General features: G+C 36.9%; 3 protein-coding genes across 4 annotated transcripts; all 3 read right to left on the bottom strand.

Annotated features, from left to right (window-relative positions):
- Window positions 1–344: 344 nt before the first annotated feature.
- On the bottom strand, window positions 345–6,986 carry LOC306885114 (cartilage matrix protein-like). Of its 2 annotated transcripts, XM_079441457.1 has the most exons (8): window positions 6,766–6,986; window positions 4,521–4,867; window positions 4,099–4,321; window positions 3,387–3,515; window positions 1,943–2,347; window positions 1,704–1,856; window positions 1,536–1,616; window positions 346–1,065 (listed from the first exon to the last, which is right to left on the bottom strand). In XM_079441457.1, exons 1-8 carry the CDS (start codon window positions 6,845–6,847, stop codon window positions 1,016–1,018), a joined length of 1,470 nt encoding a protein of 489 aa, XP_079297583.1. In that variant the 5' UTR covers window positions 6,848–6,986; the 3' UTR covers window positions 346–1,015. The 2 variants fall into 2 exon arrangements, with proteins under 2 accessions (XP_079297584.1, XP_079297583.1); XM_079441458.1 differs by lacking the exon at window positions 3,387–3,515 and having other exon boundaries at window positions 345–1,065.
- Window positions 6,987–8,524: 1,538 nt separating this feature from the next.
- laptm5 (lysosomal protein transmembrane 5) lies at window positions 8,525–13,161 on the bottom strand. Its single transcript, XM_079441424.1, has 8 exons — window positions 13,152–13,161; window positions 12,449–12,582; window positions 11,476–11,584; window positions 10,928–11,004; window positions 9,772–9,900; window positions 9,536–9,631; window positions 9,010–9,102; window positions 8,525–8,783 (listed from the first exon to the last, which is right to left on the bottom strand). The coding sequence occupies exons 2-8, from the start codon at window positions 12,515–12,517 to the stop codon at window positions 8,709–8,711; spliced, it is 648 nt and encodes a 215-aa protein (XP_079297550.1). The 5' UTR covers window positions 12,518–12,582; window positions 13,152–13,161; the 3' UTR covers window positions 8,525–8,708.
- A 618-nt stretch (window positions 13,162–13,779) lies between these two features.
- On the bottom strand, window positions 13,780–20,097 carry nobox (NOBOX oogenesis homeobox; the record flags this gene model as incomplete). The annotated part of the gene is made up of 9 exons (XM_079442584.1): window positions 19,954–20,097; window positions 18,048–18,983; window positions 16,990–17,096; window positions 16,808–16,896; window positions 16,616–16,719; window positions 16,176–16,359; window positions 14,694–15,100; window positions 14,365–14,616; window positions 13,780–13,787 (listed from the first exon to the last, which is right to left on the bottom strand). Exons 1-9 carry the CDS (start codon window positions 19,985–19,987, stop codon window positions 13,780–13,782), a joined length of 2,121 nt encoding a protein of 706 aa, XP_079298710.1. The 5' UTR covers window positions 19,988–20,097.
- Window positions 20,098–20,387: the final 290 nt, after the last annotated feature.

The following is a 20,387-nucleotide window of genomic DNA, read 5'->3' as shown; positions in this document are numbered from 1 at the left end:
TCCTATTAAAAAAACAGCTTCAAATATATTACATAAGGGTTAAGCTATGGGTTTACAATCCTACATAAACATTTTTATGTTGTATGCAAAAAAAAGATCATGAAGTGTAATAGAGAAAGCTCTATTGTTGATGAGAGAAAGCCTCATTCACTTCATCTACAACCTTTCATTAATGCTGATGATATGTAACTACAGCTGCTCTTACACTTATACTATACATCCCTCTGTACCTGGGGCTCCTAATAATTACACTGAACATTTTCTCTTATGTAACCTTGCATTGAAGAGATGAAGCCTAATTCACATCTGTTCGACACACAAAAACAAGGACACAACAAACAAAGACACAGACACAAAATGGGATTTTATTGAATCATCACAAGTGGCATATTTAGCACTTGCCAAGTCAGTGAATGTTTGCCTGTGAGATACGTGTGTGTGTGTGTGTGTTGTGTCTGCCTTTGTGTGTGCTTCATGGAGTGTTTTATCTGAGAAAATCCTCAAGCATTCACACGTTTATTTCAAGTCCAATCTTATATTAAATTACCATTATATATATATTCCATATAAAATAATATTTTCGGGGCAAAATCTGGGAGAATGGGTTTGGGAAATGTAGAATGAAGAAAAGCAAAGACAGAATGAAACCTTCACTGGATTTAATGTACACACCACCTCCCCACAGGGAAAACTTTATTGTTCAGGTTGTATGTGAAGACCTTCTCAGACCGTATGGGAAGATTTTTACTCAATGCACACAGGGTATTGTTAGGGGGTACGGTTGTTTGAAAATCGACACCTTCGGTTTTTATGGTGACCATAATTCAGAGCAAGCTTGGTCAAGTAAACCATGGTCATCATCACAATCAGTGCTCCATCCTCATGGACAATAGTGATGAAGGCAGAGTAGCAGAAAGAAATGGAGATGAACTTAAGCATTAGGGTCAGAGGTCACAGGAGGTGTTTTTTTACAAGAAAAGGAATGGCAGTGTGAAAATTAGATGTTGGTGCCTTCTCAAACAATCTTGTTCTCCAGGGCACTGATCCTTTTCGTCACAGCTTCCAGTGATGCTGTTGTCAAGGAAATAATGCAATAGTAGCATCCTAACTAGCTCTAAACATTTATGATGCATTATACATTCTGATGCTTGAAGCATTTTTGTCTATACCTACACATTTTTCTTTTAGAGATGCATTACTGCTAAAATTCTGGTCATTATAAGCCGATAATTATTTAAATTTTTATGGTTGATAACCATTTTTTACTCATATAAGTAGGTGAAAATTAGCATGCATAATTAAATTTCCAATATTGACAGATATATAACAAGTTGTCAGTTGTTAATCAATATGGTACCATTATATTGTACACTCCCCTAATTTCTTTACATTTGATTATGGTGTTTCATCTGAAAACCTTATTAAAATGACACACCTCACCTCTCAGCATTCTGTCAAAATTGAATATTGAGCACAATAGGAATTTGTAGTAAATATTTAACCTGAACCTAAACGTTCTAGTTAGGAAAGGATATATTTCTTTGTTAATACCTGTAGTGCCTCCTCAACTTTTTTCTGGAACTTGACAACGGAATTACAGTCACAGGGATCTTCCACTGCAAGAAACAGGAGAGCAAAAACAAATTCATTTGATGAAATGCTAGCTTAAAGGTCATATTCATCCTTTTTGTGATTTTATTTACCTTGACAAACATTGATTTGCAGCTTCTTGGCAATTTGGTTAATGGTTTTGAAGTCACCCGTGTAGAAGTAATGGTCAGCGACAGGTTCAGAGGCGATTTCTCTCAGCTCATCCTCAATAGCGTTGCCAACGCCCACAGCATACATCTTAAAGCCTAAAGCACAGACACAGTGCACTGTAAAACACTCAGAAGTCATGCACATTGCTTTTTGCATTGCATTTCTGTGTGTTTTTCCTAACCATTATCCTTGGCCTTCCTGGCAGCATCTCCAATGTAGTCTTGTGACCTGCCATCTGTGAAGACAATAACGACCTTTCCCACTCCGGGCCTGGCGCCCTGGATAGAAGTGAAGCTGGTGTCCACCAGGAAACTGATGGCCTGGCCAGTCATGGTTCCCCTCTCCATATAGTCCATCTTTTTCACTGCTTCTTTCAGGGCCCTTTTGTTGTTGTAGCGTCCCAGAGGGAACTCCTGCTTCACTGTGCTGGAATACTGCACTAGTCCCACATGGGTGTTTGTCTCTGACACATCCAGTTTGTCGATGATCAGGTTGATCCATTTCTTGACCAGCTCGAAGTTCTCTGGTCTCACACTCTTGGAGCCGTCGATCAAGAAGACCACATCTGTGGCTGCGTTACTGCAAGCTGGGATAAGAGAGACAGAGGATGTTTGTGCCAACTCATGAGTTTCCAAACTAGGGTGTAGGAACCCCCAGGAGACAGCAAGAGGGTTCTAGGGGTCAACCAGAAATTTAAAAGAGAAAAACAAAATAATTTTACACAATTAATTATTAGGGCTGTCAAAGTTAACATGTAAGCTTAAGGTATTAATTATATATATTATTAAAAAAATCATTTTAAACATCTGCCAAACTGATGGCCCTAGTTTTCAACAATAAGTAATAAAAACTGATTGTGTAAAAATATAAACCAAAAATATATATATAATAATTGTAATAATAATAATTTGTTACATTTATATAGCGCTTTTCTAGGCACTCAAAGCACTTTACATAGTAAGGAGGGTATCTCCTCGTCCACCACCAGTGTGCAGCATCCACCTGGATGATGCGACGGCAGCCATAGCGCGCCAGAACGCCCACCACACACCAGCTTATTGGTGGAGAGGAGACAGTGATGAAGCCAATCAGTAGATATATAATCTATATAAACATAGGTTCATACATCTAACATTACCTAATAGTGGGTGGAAAACAAAATATATTACCTTAAATCAAAGTAAATATTTCCCAGATCATATTTCCAAAAATTAGCTATTTGCTTCAATATGAAAACCAATTATTTCAATTTTTTTTTTTTTAATATAGGCTATTACATTATTCTTTTCTCACAATCAATAAATGGGTCTGTTTGAAAATATAAGGCAGACTTAAAATTTTAGGAAGGCAGTCATTTTTGGGTTAAAAAGCTTAAAACCTTTATGGGACCCTTGATGTTAAATCAGCAAGTCCTTTAGTCACATGATAGTAGTTTGCTTATTTTGCTTAGAGTGAATGTGTTTGGTTAGTAGACTGTGAAAGATAAAATGTCCCTTGGCCATTAAGAATCTGATTCATCTTTAAAGCAGGGGTTTTAAATACAGTACATCAAAAACTGCACATGGCTATGAAGTCTTTTGCTCACGTCTTTGACACTTACCCACCCAACATTTATACATACTCACCGCTGCATGATCGGCCGTCGCCTTGGAGTGTAAATCCCTCTCTGCAGGCACACTTGAAAGATCCAGGTGTGCTGATGCAAATGTGCTCACAGTCATGATCGCCTGTCGCACATAGGTCCGACACAACTTCTACCATGAATGTAACACACACACACACACCGGGTGGGGGAAGGAAGGGTTAGCGAGGAGAGAATTACTCTATGTGAAGTGGGAACTCAAGAAAATCAATGTTAAATGCGTTTTAACAATCCGCTGCACTCAAATGAACAGCAAATCTTTAAAACACACAGAAATATGTCAGAGACCCAGACACCTGAGACCTGCAGAAAAATAAAAGTTTTGGTGGTTATCTCAATGTTGTTTGTCTCAGGTGGCTGTTGCTCTGATCCAGACTTTCTACTGCATTGGTTCTCAACCTTTTAAGGTTTGAAATTGTCTGTAATATCAGCAAGCTGAGAACCACTGCACTGCAGCAACTACAATCACATCAGTGGCTACACATGCTTTTACTTCCTCCCCCAGAGAACAAGTGCAGTGGAGCATCAAACACAAGGTGGAGATCTACGTCTGGAGGTGAGATTAATCATCACATGCCCTATGGATACTCATGCCCTCTGTTGTTTATACACCTTTAATATCAGCCATGGTGAGGACAGTCTCCAGACCTCTACTCCCTCCCCTTTCTTCCTCTCACCCTCCTCCTTCCTCTTACCACAGAAGGCCTCCTGGAACTTCTTGGTGAGCTTCTCAATCAGGCTGTAGCTCTCCACGTAGTCCACGTGATCCTCGAGAGGCTCACTGGCCATCTGTCTGAGCGTGGTCATGTCCACGCGACCCACTCCGATGGCGAATATCTCAATGCCGGCCTCTCGCGCCCTTGCTGCAATGTCACGGATGTTGTCTTGGGGTCTGCCGTCAGTCACAATAATGGCCACCTGTGAATGTTTATTAATGATATATTTTACTGAAATGGTCTAAAACTGATTTGCTCACATAATTGTAGATTCGTATGTTCGCTTGGCCTAATTTATCTATTGCGGATTATGTAACGCAAGATGCACGTTGCCAAAGAAGAGGCTTAACATTGCTAATGATGCCAATATGGTGGTTTTATGGGATTGTTAGGACTCTGACCTTGCTGATGCCAGGGGATTTGCGCGCTCCCTCGGCTTCGCTGAAGGCCACGTTCATGGCAAACTGGATGGCAAGGCCAGTCATGGTACCGGTGGACAATGGCTCGATCTTGGACACGGCTTTGACAAGCGCTGCTTTGGTTTTGTGGGACTTTAGAGAGACCTCGTTCTTCACTCGACTGGCATAGTTTACGACGCCCACGCGAGTGGCATCAGACCCGACGTTCAAACCGTCAATTACTTTCGTCATGAAGACCTTGACCTGTTCGAACTCTGAGGGGCGGACGCTTCGAGAGCTGTCGATGATGAACACCACATCAGTGGGCTTGGTGTTACACAAGCCTGCAGCTGGAAAGAGTGAAAGAACAAAGAGAAGATGTAAATATGTGTGAATATATGGAGAAGAGAAGTCTCTTATGCTCACCAGTGCTCAAAAATATGGTAATATTGTGAATTTTATTACAATTTAAACAAACTATTTGAATATATTTTAAAATGTAATTTATTCCTGTGATGACAAAGCTGTTTTCCATCAGTTATTAATCCAGGTTTCAATGTTTCATGATCCTTCAGAAAGCTTTCTAATATGCTGATTTGTTTCTCAAGAAACTTTTATTATTATCAATGGTAAAAAGAGTTGTGCTGCTTAATATTTTTGTGGAAACTGTGGTAATTTTTTTTTTTTCAGAATGAAATGGAATGTTTAAAAGAACCGCATTGATTTGAAATAGGAATCTTTTGTAACATTATAAATGTCTTTACTGTCAATTTGATGAATTTCATACATCCTTGCTGAGTATTAATTTCTTTCAAAAGAAAAAAAAGTCTTCCTGACAGTATTGCACATATTGGGGTGAAGGGGAAAAAAAAGTGAGGAGTGAAAAGCCAGACTGCAGTCTGCAGGTAACTCAATAAATGTACAGTGTCAGCCGTTCTCATAATAACTCCCATTGATTATACATTCAGCCTCAGGTATGCATACACACACAGATTTACATGCACACACACATACTCTCGCGCAGTACAGGGCCTCTTTGTGTACAAATGTTATGACATTTGAAACCTTAAAAACGAATTTTCCTAGAGGACAAACAAGTTATGTACAACCACTGGAAATATAACCCTAATTACCCACTTGACTTGAATTTCTTCTGTGTTTTTAACACATATACCTACGCAAATGAAACTAACAATTTAATTATAGATTCTCTAAGCATAGCTTTAGAACACAGAAAATTATCTTTAGCACAAGCAGAAGTTAAAATTAGAAAAATGCTAGATGAAGAAAATTATGGCTTCACAGTGCATGCTTTTTGAGGTCCCATATTTGCTTAACATTAATCTCTATCATCCATTCTAATGTATAAAATAAAAATATAGGCAAATATAAAGATTTTAAATAAAATATTTCTACATGTGATAACTCGTGAAAATGAGTAGTTGAGCATACTATGTTGTGTTTGGTCTGCATCTATTTAGGTTTCTTAACAAGCTTATATAATATTTTTATTTATAAAATAAAAATATAGGCAAATATAAAGATTTTAAATAAAACATTTCTACATGTGATAACTCGTGAAAATGAGTAGTTGAGCATACTATGTTGTGTTTGGTCTGCATCTATTTAGGTTTCTTAACAAGCTTATAGGGACAGTTCACCCAAAAAATTAAAGTTCTGTCGTCATTTACTCACTTTCAAGTTGTTCCAAACCTGTATGAGTTTCTTTCTTCTGTTGAACACAAAATAAGATGTGGCTAAAGAAGTTTGAAGAATGTTGGTAACCAAAAGTTTTCTAGTTGCCATTTACTTTAGGCACATCCTCTTTTGTGTTTAGCAAAATAAATAAATGCATACTGTTTTGCAACAACATGAAGGTGAGTAAATAACAACATTTTCATTTTTGGTGAATTATCTCTTTAAACCAGCTTCAGAAAAAATACCATGCTGGCCGACCTGCATCCTTTTGCTATTCTTTGTAGTTATAGTTATTTAGCAAGCAGGTCAACCAGCTCTAATCAGAATGCATTTCAATGCCTTTTCAGCAAAAAAAAAAAACACTACATTGAACCAACCAGACTGACTGATTAGTTAACGGATAGATAGACAAATTTTTGTTGGGATGACATTTGACCTTCATTACATATTCAACAACACAATGTTAATCCTGTTGTTATTGGGTTTTTAGTATCCAGTGACAAATTCATGACATTGATTGATCTGTTAATGATGCAGTCTGTTTTCTTACCCATAGCAGCAGCATTTCTCAGATCCATGGTGGCTTGAGCTCCCAGGATGCATAGCAGCATCACAAACCCCGGCAATGTCATACTGTAATGCAGCGTGAGTCCTAATGACCTGCTCGACAACCAGAGACAGACTGATTCACAGACAGAGAAATGTGCAGGTTATCAGCACATGCATATTCACAGATACACACTTAAGTTTCGAGACGCCGCCCTCAAATCCATCTATCTGAGGTGTACGGGCTGTTTTGGGAGAAGGGGGGGGGGGGGGGGGGGAGGGAGGTTACCTGCTCCGAAAACCTAGAGTTTGGGTAGGAAAGACAAACACACCTTGATCTGTGTATATGTTTGTGTAAGGGAAACCGAGTTCATTTGGAGCCCTAGGAGGGGTATCTAGCTTGGGGTTGAACTCAAATAAACATTAAGATGAATCTGTCTTTTCTGGGCACTTTTCCTCTCAAATTAATCTCACACACGCAGGAATTTATGCACAGGAATTATGTGGGAAGCCTCCGTGCCTGATCCAACACAGACGGCTCTGTTCTGACGATGTGTACGTGTACATGTGTTTTTCTTCTTTATGCACCATGCAGTGTCTAGTATGTCTGTTGGGAAATGCGAGTATCCATGTGAGCACATGTAGACCTGTGTCTGTGTCTGAGTCGGTGCGTGAGATAAACGTTGATCACACTGAGTGTGATGCAGCGTTTCTATTAAAGGTGTGGGCCAAATTTTCACCTGTCAGTACAAAATAGTTAAATATTTCATATATTATTTTCTGTCTCTGTCAAGTCTTTTTAAACCTGCATGACTTTCTTCTATGCAACATGAAAGGAGATATTTTGAGTCCAAAATTGAAATGAATGGTGACAACAGCTGTTAAGCAAGATTATCAGTGAATGACTTGATCCAGTTCCTCACAAAAAACTATTGTGTGCCTGCAGAAGATACGAAACACTGCACAAATTGTATAAAAAAACTTTTATAATTTTGGGCTCGACAGCCCTGGTTACTATCCACTTTCAGCGTATAGAAGAAAGCAGGACAAACATTAACAAAAACAACCCTTTTTTTTCAAACGAGTTTGGAACGACATAAGGGTGCGTAACCCTTTAATGCAGCTTATGAAGTACCCAGGAACTCTCCGAAAATAATTCCCCGGTAGTCAGCTGTTTGTCTATGTAAATGAGGTGTGTGTGTTTGTTTTATATATAACACAGCAATTAAGCTTTCTGAACACATACTGTTTCTCCTGCTTCCATCCATCCCCAACCTGCCGGAAAAAGCCATGTGAAGTGCGCCAATGACTTTGACAAGAACATTAAAGGGTTTTTTTTCTAGCACCACCTGTACCACACTATAGCATTCTCAAGCCTCCTGGAAACCTTGAGCTCTTTATAATTCGTTTTTGAAAAATGTGTAGCTATTGACCAAATTAAGTGGAAGCTAAAGTATATGAAAGAGTTTAAAGATATATTAATACATATTTTAAATACTTGACATATTTTGGCATGTATCACTGAGCATGCTGTGAAGATTTATGTGTTTGAATTTTATGCAATTATATCAAGCAATTCAAATGGTTATTACAGGGATTCAATTTCCCGTCTTTTCTTACACAAACAGCTTCAAGTTACTCATAATCTCATAATTGTATAACCAGATCTAGCCTCTGGCTGATCAAATGATAAGCATGACAGTGATGCATGAGAGAAACGTTACTATTTAAACCAAATGCCTGCCAGTAAGGACACAATAATCAGAAACACATGAATTAAGTACCTTTATTTTGTAAAAACATAGATGTAAGCATAGCCATAGCTGTTTGTGTTGCATGTGGTTGTTATTATATGTGTGAATATTTGTGCTTAATATTCGTGGTTTAAACCCAAAGGCGTTTTTAGCATCTTGCATCATAAAACCATGCCTGAATCACGCATTCAGTTTAAGCCTCATGATAGGAAGGGGGAGTGTCTTGTGCTTTCATTTTGAGAGCCTCATCATAAGAAGGCAGCTTCACCTGTTAGTCAAAAACACAACAAATATCCAAATGTTTTTAATTATTATTATTAAATAACTACATCTAGTTGATCTATTTGTATTAAACAATCACTTAAAAAATTGAGCAGTGACTTTGAATTGGAGGTTTATAATATATATGTAAAAAAAATGTATATGTTATACAACAACATTAAAATTGCTGTATCGTGTGACAGCAAAACAAACTCCATAATAAAAGCACTTACTGTCACAGTATTTCCAGTGTCAACACTGACGGCAGCCATACTTTCTGCTTTCAGGGTGTAGAAACACCTCATTGACACATGAAGGATGTACACCTACACAGAAAACACAGCGATGCTAATACAGCCCAAATGCACTGAATTATTCTAAACAAATGAACACACACTTATATGCAAAAACCATCCAGAGGGGAGTTTAATTTCCCTCTACCTTTTCCCAAATCCTTCTCAAGGAGAGAACATACTTTATGACTGGCTCCATACATCAAGTCCCCCTTACATTCCCTCTTCTACAGCTAAAAAAGCTTTGCTTTAGACTGGACAAATCAGTCCAGCAGACAAAACAACACTGTGTGTGAATATAGGTGTATGTGGGTTTGCAGGAGTTCATTTTATATACATTTAACAAATACATTTCACATATCTAAAACTTATTTTCTTGTTTAAATATCATTTTGAATCCCAGTTTTTCAATGTAGTATGGGACATTTGAACTTCATTATACACAAATAAACACATGTATTTATACCTTCAACAGTATGTCCAGCATAAAGAAAACGGAGTACTCCATGGTGAACTGGCCAATATCCTCTTCATTCAACCTATCGACTCTCTTCTGACTCTTCTGTTAGAGACATACATACACATTAATTAATGTACACATGAATTGGGTAGAATTATGTTGAAATTGAAAGCTGAATAGCCATGCAGTTGTCATGAAGTTATCATTTAGTTTTGTATAAAAATGTATGTAATGTATCTCACTATAACTTGCAGCATTTCTCTGTAGTTGGGGGTCCCTGGCAGACCCCAGGGTCCATCAAACAGGAACAGAAAACTCAGAGTCAGCTCCACAAACATCATCAGCACAAAAGGCAGCACAAACATCGGGCCCTTATACAGAGAGACACAAGTGTTGAATTATCTTTCTATCATTCACACTCCATATAGAAAAAGGTAAGAAATTAGGAGGAAAAAATCTACATTCCCCTTGTTATAGACTGATCAGATTTGAAATGTGTAGTTTGGAGAGAGTGCTAGGATTCCGTGTTTCACCACCTTCATAAATATTGAGACAAGATCTCTTTCTGGAAGCTGAGTAAATATTGGTGTCGGCTGCAGAGTTGAAAATCTTAGGTGCACTAAACCACTGCATATGCACACTTACACACGCACATGCATAAACATTTAATAAAACAAAAACAGACCAGACTTATTTAAAAGGTTTCACCACACAGATCGTTACATTACAAATTTAGTATGTATATTTGTCTTTAGTAGCACAGATTTATTATTGTTCTTGTAAACTCCCCAACGAGTAAATGATTTGCTGTGCTGAATACGGTGTGCATTCAAACAGCACAGAAACCATAGTATAATAATGGCATAAATATTCTGGCATAATATAACTATAATAATAGTTCAATTAAATATTTTTGTAAGTGAATGGTATAAAGAAGTATTTAGTGATATAATGTTCATGCATAAAACAATCACCTTTAAAAAACGGTCTTATAACAACAACAAAAAAACAGATAAATTGTGAATTAAATTTAGTTTTTGTCTAAATGTGGTTTAGCATTGTATTTTATTAGTATGCTTAGGAAGATGAAACTAACACGGTATGTTCTTGTAATCTGCTGTATTAAAAAAGCATCTGACAAAACAAACAAAAAAAGTGTTTTTTTTAAACTAGGACTTAAAGTGGTATATAATCATTGCTTCATGCTTAAGTAACTATCAATTGCAATTCACCTAATGTAATATTATTATTTTTTTACAGTAAATAAAAATTGAAACATTAACTATATCTCAATATTTTTATTGCATTTATATCAATGCAGTTATTCATGTATTAACGGAAACTGTAAAAATGGAAACTGTATTTTTCTATCAGTGGTAATAAACATGTACACAGTACCTTGCGTTTACAGAACAGGACCAGCACAGCAGAGATCGACATCAGAACCAGCATCAGAATGTCACTGCTGATGTCAACTGGAAAGAAACAATTCATTCAATTTAATATCTTAAATTATTTCTATATCATCTATTATTGTAATGTTTTTTTTTTATGTTGTGCTAAATGACTAAGTAATTTACGTCTTATACTGAACAATGTTTGGTCAAATGTAGCTTTTAGGGATTTTTTTTATTGATTTCATAAAAAGATTTATATTATTTATAAACTAAACACTAAATGTGTTTTTATTTAATAAGACTACAAAATATGTAATATCCAGTGGGGACCAAAAGTCTGAGGTCAATGACAATCTGCAATTCAAAATGTAATTTGAATCTTTAAATATATGAAAATTTAGAATTCTGAAATTCTGAAATGCATTTTTGATCTTGTGAACTCTTGGGACAAAACTTACAATGAAATTCTGAAATTCATAAGAAAACTATAACTTTTGAACCTCATTTAATGTCTGAATGAAGTGGCTGAGTAGTGTGAAGTGAACTCACAGAGACGCTGGCCCCTGGTAGCCTTTGAATCATGATAGGGGACAGAAAATGCCCCTTTATCCAGTGAAACCATTAGAATGATGCCCACCAATTTCAGCACATTACCCGTCTAGAGAGATGCACACACACACACACACACACACACACACACAGAGGGTACAGATGAAATGAATGTGTCAGAGTGAATTCATAAAGGTAATTGTGTGTCTCAGTGTGTATTCTGGCAGCCAGTGTGTTTGGGCTCTCTCCTCCGAGCCAACACCAACAGAACAAGTTACACAAGAACAGCGGTTCATTCAGAAAAATCTGTAAAAGTGTAAATTACATAACATAGACAACCTCCTCCCTCAGCTAGATATCCTATGGAAGCTTAAATACAGTCCGGTTGACAGAGGGTTTCCTGTAAACGTATTTATTCCTAAACCAATGATGCTCACAATTATATAATGTAGTTTAAGTATCCATAAAAGCTTTACAATAATTTCAAATCAGAACATAGATCATAATGTGAAATTGTTTCTTATGTATGTAGTTAGTACATTAAGCATCTCTCACTATCTGTCTTATCTATTGGTTGCTAAATAAATATCAGCTTCAGATAAAGAGATGGCAAGTGCTGTACAACAAACATTGTGTTAAAAAGAACAGTCAATATTGAATCTCAATCTGTGGCTCAGTAACTGACTGTGTCTTCAAATTGGCACCAGCTTCCTCTAAATGCACAAACTTCTCCATTAAGTGTATGCACAAAAAAAAACAGCAACAAAATGGGCGTGCTGTTTTACCAGAGAACAAAACCTTAACATATTCACTCTAGGAAGTATGAAAGTCTCTAGAATTACTGCAAGCGTATCCACCTGATATGTTATACTAACAATTACAAAGAGTGGATTAGAACAGGAAGGCAGTAATTGTAACTATATAAACACTTTGTATACAGTGTCTGTATGTGGTTATATTTGCATGTTGTTACCAGATATATGACAGCAAATGAGAGCGTTGCAGTGGTGACATGGCAGCAGAGGGTGCGTGTTCCAGACATCTTTCTCTTCGTCTCTTTCACAATGACACATGCAGCTGAAACTTTCTCATAAATCCACCCTGTTACTGACGAACACACATGCACATGTAAGTTCCTGTGTGGTGGTCAGCGCTTCCTGTATAGTTTCTGAGAACTTTATTTTTGTTGTTATCTTAGGCTGGTTTCAATGATTTCTCGATTTCAGAGGAATTTCAGTCTTTATGTTAAATTCTGTAAAGGGCTATATCTCATTCTATTGCATCAAACACAAGCCTACAAATAGATTAAATACTTCCTAAGAGGAATGACCAACACACATTTTTATGGCCACACACTCAACATCAGGCACTAAAACCACAGTTTTCTTTGACACTAATTGACTGTTCAAATCTAAGAAACAGAATTTTTTTTTAAAATAACAGTTTCTCCAGTTAATTATTTCATTTAGTAATTCTATTATTTAATTGTACTTTTTGCACAAACTATCCTTTAAACTTCCTTTTTGATGACCACTGAATAAATAGTTCATCATTAATTCCTCACTTAACATGACCTAAGTTTGCATTTCCAGTCATTTAATTTGCACGTATTATGAGGTCAAACTAACAAGCAAACATGTCACAGACATTTACCCTTATCTCGCAACATTTCTCACCATATCTGAAAGCAACCAGAGACAGGAAATGGAAGGGAACTAGAGCATGCATTTGCATATGTGTGAGGGTTATATTAACACTGAGTGGGTTTGTGGTGTAATGATCATGTTTCTGGCATCTTCAAAACTTAAAATTTTCATTTCTGTCCTAGTCTTAATTAATTCCACTTGAGAGTAGTAAAGATATGGAGAAAGAGAATAAAAGTATAAAAGGAGGTGAGCCGTAACATAGGAGTGAATGGTTCAACAAAACCTCAGAAGTGTGTTGTAGAGGATTGAGCAATCTCTTCAACTGAGATCAGTGCGCTTGGAAAATAGCGCCCCCTTGTGGCAAATACTAGTCTATTTTAAAGGTGCTCTCACTTACTGTACATAGCCTACATACTTTCCTTTAATCTGTGATTAAACCAAAAGGGGGGCCTGAACATAAAGGTTTGTCCTGTGCCCTCCGATAACTGTAGGTATGCATCAGTCTAGTTTACTAGTCCACTAAATCTTGTGAAGATGCATAACAAAAAACACAGAAAATCATCAATGAAAGAGCATTTTAATAGCTCCTGCACAAAACAACAAAAAACAGAAGACAAATATATAAAGAAAAGAAAATATCGCTCTCAGATCTTCACAGTCAGTACCCTGAAATACAACACAGACATTTATCAGTAATATCAGACAACAACATAAAAGCCAATATTCAAATATCAAGACACATTTAAATGATATATAAAATTTAAAATAAAATTTAAATAAAAATAAAATAAAATGCAATTAATTTACTTACAATTCGATTTAAATTTATAGTTATTTTTTTAAACAATGTTATTATTACTAAGTTACTATTATTAGCCTTAGTTATTGATATTAGTAGTTTTTATTTTTAGTTAACTAATACTCTGTTGGCATTTAGCTGAAATGTGTTTTAGTCTTTTAATTAAGTTTAATTAATTTTATTTCAGTTAATGCTTATTTCATTTCAATTTACAAAAAAAAAAAAAAAAGATTTAAGTTTTAGTTAACTATAAGCACCCCCTGTCAGCTCCTAGACACCAGTTTGAAAACCCCTGATGTGGTTCTCAACAATGAGAATTACTCCTACTGTTCTTCAAGCAATTATACAAAACACTCTCCATACACAAAGTATAAAAATGCATCACCTGCTGTTGTTAAAAGTTGAACGGTGAGAAATCGCAGTGAAAATTAGGCTCTGCCTCACTGACTCTGATTGGCTGGCCATGGCCCATGTCTTCAGACTCTACTTTGACATTGGGCAGCAGGGGGTCAGGGGAGGGTTTGGGTAGGCTGGGCTGCGGCGGCGCTCCTTCGAGTTGAACGTAGTGCTGCTGGGGCAGGAGCTGGGAATACTGGCTCTCATGACCCTGTGATGAGAACTGTGGCCGAAATACTGCCTGTGTATACTGACCCGACTGACCATACATGTCAGTTGTCCAAGGGTAGGCCTGAAATGCTTCATAGAAACATATGTTACCACTTTACTACTACTTTAAGATGTTTGTTTCCAAAGGTGTAATGTGGTTGACTTACCATGAACTCCTGACTGAAGCAGCATCTGGTTACCGGTGTGAGACTGGAGATATGCATGTCCGCTGCTGGTGTATGCGGGCAGAGTGTTGCTGGTTCCTGTGGTGAGGGACAGATAAGGAGCACTGCTGCTCTCTGTGGGGTTGGGTGTGAGGTAAGGAGAGGGCGTGAGGTACGACAGGTGCGAGTACTGGGGCAATATTGTGCTGGACTGTTGGGGCAAAAGACAACTGGACTTTTGGGGTAACAGAGTGTTTGTTTGCTGAGGTAGGAGATTATTTGTCTGCTGAGTTAATAAACTGTTAGACTGCTGAGGAAATGTGTTGAGCTGGAAATTTAGAGTGTTGTTCTGTGGAGCAGAAGTCATGAAGTCCAGCTTTACAGAGGTGCCCAAGCTGTCATAGTCAAACCTGTGAACAGCAAAAACACATTTGAGAAACTATATCATGTGACATTAAACAATTGAGGTGATATTTCCAAAAATCTGTAGCGTTGGGCCTTTACAGTGACAACAGTTTGCAGTGACAAAGAACGAGAACGAATTCATTTTCAGTAACAGCTGGGTGATGTGCATGTGTCCAGCGATTCTGAAATAAGTTTACCTTTATGCAAACAAGCAATGAGGTGCGTTAGGCATAATACAAATAATTTGAGTTATAATTATAATATTAATAACAACAGTAATAATAAATCATACTAATTTAAATTAATATATGTCCATTAATATTATAATAATTGATTTATATAAATATAACTTACAAATATTATATACATTTACATATAATGATAGCAATAATAATAAACCTGTGTCTCAGAAATTGTTGGCAGTAATTTTCCCATCAGAATATTAATTTTTATAAGCAAGAAATGTCAATGTCAAAATAAAATGACATCTTTTTGTTGTTGTTTTTTTAACAGCAGTATACCACTTAGATTTTCTTATGCTCGACAAGGCTGCATTTACTTAAAAACAGTAAAATTTAGAAATATTATTACAATTTAAAATAACTTTAAAATAATTTCCATGATGGCAAGGCTGAATTTTCAGCAGTCTTCAGTGTCACATGATCATGCAGAAATCATTCTAATATGCCGAGGAAATTTAAAACATTTGTGCTGCTTTAATATTTTGATGTATTCTTGCATAATTTTTTTCAAGATTCTTTAATAGAAAGTTCAAAAGAACAGCATTTATTTGAAACAGAATTTTTGTATAATATCCTTACTGTCACTTTTGATAAATTAAATGTAAAAATAAAACAAAAAAACCTCACTGACCCCAAACTTTGTTTGTAGCGTACATCCTATTTGTGATCAGACTGTCAAATGCTATGGCCAGTTATGCTGACTACCAATCATATCAGGTGTTCTGCAGCAGGAACACCTGCTACTGTTACTGAAAATCACTATATAAGATGCTTTGTGCTGACGTCTAGTGTTTAACAAAGGAACTGCAGGAGATGAGTAACCTAGTTTCATACTAACCCCGTGTCAGTCTGCAAACTCAGCGGTGTTGTGTCTGCGGAGCTGGGCTCACTGTGTTCAGGTGTGTCCAGCAGCAGGGACACAGTGTGAGTAGGGGGGTTGTAAGCCGTGATAAGAGGCAAGGAAGCACGCCGTATCGGAGGAGGACTGTGCATAGGAGGGGGCATGTACTCCAAAAAACCTCCTTGAGACACACAAGGTGCCACATCAACACAAGCTGGACCTGATGAGCACAGGAAATTGCATTTGTTTAAAAAAAACAGGTGTCCGTGTTTTGAATGTGTCAGCATTTTCAATTCAAATTAAATAGTTTAATTAAACGGCTTAAATCCTGTAGTCCTTAGGTTAACTAAAGGGTTTAATCCCTAATGCATAATTGAATTAAATAGCTTAAAATATAGCTTAATTAAACTGTTTAGGTTTATGTCTGAAAATGTGACCTGGTGGACTGGTGCAGCTGGTCCGGATGGTACTGTAGGGAGGAAGTGTGTTTCCAGGCTTGGCATGTTGAGATGTAACAGCAGGAGCTGTGAAAACTGGTGGCCTGCACACACACAAAATAATTGTATAAGCGATTATATGTGTTGCATCACACAATATGTTAGCTGCATTGCGTCAGTGAGGTCACTTACTTAATGACCTGGACACAAGGTTGACCTCGACTAGCAGGAGGCTTTTTTGCTGTTTTTCTCCACTTGGCTCGACGGTTCTGAAACCACACCTGATGTGAGGATCAGAGTACAATTATTGATACTTGCATGCATTTAGATTCATTTAATGTGATCCTAAGGAATGGATGTCCGTGAACAGTGACCATGATTCTCTGGGGCGTAACACCGATGGAGGCAGCGATCTCCTTTCTCTTGTCTCCGTCAGGGTAGTGATCGTCCTGAAACACACGCTCCAGCTCCTCCAACTGATCTATATACATTAATGTTAAAATGTTTTTGATCAATGTTTTTGCTGCTTCACATTTTTTTTTGTGGAAACTCATACAGTACCATTTAAATGTAATAATAATAACACTTCTATTCAACAAGGCTGCATTAAATTTATCAAAATAACAGTAAAGACATATTTAAAGATACAAAAAATGCTGTTTTTATTAACCATTTATCAAAGAATTCTGAAAATAATGGATCACATTTTCTACAAAAAAAATATGAAGCACCAAAGTTGTTTTCAACACTGATAAAAAATAATAAAAAATGTTTCTTTATCACCAAATTAGGATATTAGAATGATTTCTGAAATAAAATGAAATAAATTTAATTTTAAAATGTATTAAAATTGAAAATAGTTGTTTTGAATTGTAATAATATTTCACAATATTATCACTGTATTTTTGATTAAATAAATGCAGCTTTGGTGAGCATAAAAGACTTCTTCCAAAAACATACAAAACAAAATCATTAGGAATTTATTTTTATTTATATATATATATATATATATATATATATATATATATATATATATATATATATATATATATATATATATATATATACACACACACACACACACACATCAAAAACACAGTGATAACATTGTGAAATATTATTACAATTCAAAACAACTATTTTCTAATTTAATACTTTTTAATACTATTTATATATTTTTTCAACTTTTTTTTGAGTTCATAAAATGTGAGTTTATTGATAGATCGATATTACAGATGGTCCGTGTCCATAATTGCGTATGCACTGGACTCCATTGACTTACATTGCAAGATATTTCAAAATATCTTATTTTGTGTTTCTGCAGAAGAAAGTAGGTTTTACAGATTTAAAATGAAAATGTTCTTATCGGTTACTCACTTTCATGTCATTTCTGGGTGAACTAGCTATGCCTTTAATATGTACATTCTCTTACCGGTGCTGTAGAAGGTACGAGTTTTCTTCTTTGGAGGCATTAGAGGAGCATCCATGCTGAAGGAGGGTAAAGCCTGACTGCTGGTTTCTCCACCAACTGAGGCCAGAGGTATAAGAGGGGCCACTCTGCTGGCGAAACGAGTGTAGCGGCGAGTGCTGTACACCTGCCGCAACGTCACCTCCAGCTGTCCTGTGGGTACATCGGACCTGCTTCCATAGGGCCGTTTGCCCAAGCACGGGGCCTCCAGCTGGGCCTGTGGTGGGAGGTGAGGCTGAAGTAGAGACTGGGGCTGAAAGGGGAGTACTGTAGCATTTTGAGGGGGTAATGTGATAGATAACGGTCTGGGTGGGGATTTTACAGGGGGCTGCTGGGGGAGATCTGAAGATTTGGGGTGGCATAACAAAAGGTCTTCATTCATACATCTCTCCACCGACTGATCACACACCATCACCAGGTCTATGGTGCAGTCTGGGCCCATCTGCAAAATACAGTCATCCTCTAGAGGCGGCACCAGCAAGTCGCTTGCCTCTGCATTATCATCATCAACTGTCTTTGTTTCATTATTTTTGAAACCTAATGTACTTTCCTGCTCATCTTTGTTATATTTTTCTACATCTACAGTTTCCACATTATCTACTTTCTTGTTTGTCTCTTCGTCATCTTCTGTGCCTTTTTCATTTTTCTGTGTGACATCTTCAGTTTTGTTTTCCTCCTTGTCAGTCTCTAGTTTCCTATCTTCAGGTTCTTGACCTACTGTCCAATTCTCCTCAGTTATTTTCTCTAGTTTCACCTCAGCATCCCTCTTGAACTCCTGTGACTCCTTGTCTTCCACCTCTTCTCCATCACAGTTTTTTTCTCTCTCATTCTCTTGCTCTGTGTTTCTGGATCTACAATGCCCTCTCTGCTCATCCTCGTCACACAGAGGACATGGACCATCTGTAAATATGACATGGCATGAAAAAATACATCTACCCAGAAAAGAACGCTTGTAATGTTAACAAGCAAACTCGCAATGAATGGATTCTACTTCTATTTAGAACTGATTCAGCATCCTGTCATAGAAAGGTGCATTATTATCTGCCTGGCATATAGAACTCTCACACTTTGATGCCAAAGGGCTAGTTCACTTGAAATTTTATCATTTGGTTGAACACAAAAGTTACTTTAACAAATGTTGGTAACCACACTGTTTTGGTTTCCCATGACCTCCATTGTACAGGCCAAAGAAGAAGAAATATATTTTAATGTTTCTCAGAGGAACGAGATGATGGGAGTAAATGATGATACAATTTTCATTTCGGATGAACTACCCCTTTAACTTGAAGACACGGCATGGCTTTCATAAACTCTAATTTTATAGATTTAACTTCATATTAAATGTTTCAGTCATTACAGTTCAGACCTCTTACAAAGTAAGACTGCAAAAACAATTTAAAACTCCAAACGGATACTCAAATCTGGCTCGCGAGATCTACAACCCTGATCAAACTCACCTACCTGTGATTTTCTAATGATCCTGAAGACATTGATTAGCATGCTCAGGTGTGTTTGATTAGGGTTAGAGCTAAACTCGCGCGCCAGATTTGAGGATCACTGCTCCAAACTGTCTTTATGTGTTGAATTCTACAGCTTTTCAAAGAACGTGAACAATTTTTATACACGTGTCAGGTGGGAAGAATAAAAATATTATTTCCAGAGATTTATCATCCAATTAAGGTTATAAACATTACTTAAAGTTGTGAAACGTGACGTTTTCTTCACTTACCGCTAATTAGAGAATAAATTGAACCTCAGCCCTGAGTATCAAACCATTACACTTGTTGTCCGTGTAGAAATTAGACCAATTAGACAATTATCGGTGTCAAAAACAATGAGTCAATCAACTCATTTACAACAAATCACCCACCGTAATCACTGGCAAACAAGGCATCTTCAGCCATCGTGTTGCGCACACGCACAGACCTCTATCTGTAAACTAAATATTAAAGTGATTGAGCTTGAGTGAAGCGCAAACTCTAGCCTGAGTATTGATTGATCACCTGCAGACGCTGCTCAGGTTACATCACGTGACATGAACACCAGGCGTGTTTCCGTCTATGGAGTGATTTTTGTGCCAATATTTATCAAACAAATCCAGTGTTTTGCAAATAAACACAATCTGCTTTGCAAAGAAAAACTCAACTTTCAATCAAACGCAGAGTAATTTTCAAATACAAAACTCTATTTGAGAGAAAATGCAGAGGTATGGACAAATATATGTATTGTGTGTTACAACTGTGAGACTGAAAATCTGGAGAATAAAAGAATAAAAATCTGGAGTTCACAAACAAGCTAAAAACT

The sequence above is a fragment of the Barbus barbus genome (assembly GCF_936440315.1).
Source record: "Barbus barbus genome assembly, chromosome: 19".
NCBI lineage: Eukaryota > Metazoa > Chordata > Actinopteri > Cypriniformes > Cyprinidae > Barbus > Barbus barbus.
This window is presented reverse-complemented; position numbering and strand designations above follow the sequence as displayed.

What these genes read in the sequence shown, in the direction of transcription:
- laptm5 (XM_079441424.1), bottom strand. Translation starts at nt 12,517, where the DNA reads ATGTCTGGAACACGCACCCTCTGCTGCCATGTCACCACTGCAACGCTC. An exon ending in GAGAAATGCTGCAAGTTATA is followed by an intron (nt 9,632 to 9,771) that starts GTGAGATACATT and finishes TGTCTCTAACAG; the next exon opens with AAGAGTCAGAAGAGAGTCGA. An exon ending in ACACTGGAAATACTGTGACA is followed by an intron (nt 8,784 to 9,009) that starts GTAAGTGCTTTT and finishes TTTGACTAACAG; the next exon opens with GTGAAGCTGCCTTCTTATGA.
- LOC306885114 (XM_079441457.1), bottom strand. Translation starts at nt 6,847, where the DNA reads ATGACATTGCCGGGGTTTGTGATGCTGCTATGCATCCTGGGAGCTCAA. An exon ending in GAGAAATGCTGCTGCTATGG is followed by an intron (nt 4,868 to 6,765) that starts GTAAGAAAACAG and finishes CACTCTTTCCAG; the next exon opens with CTGCAGGCTTGTGTAACACC. An exon ending in AATCCCCTGGCATCAGCAAG is followed by an intron (nt 4,322 to 4,520) that starts GTCAGAGTCCTA and finishes AAACATTCACAG; the next exon opens with GTGGCCATTATTGTGACTGA.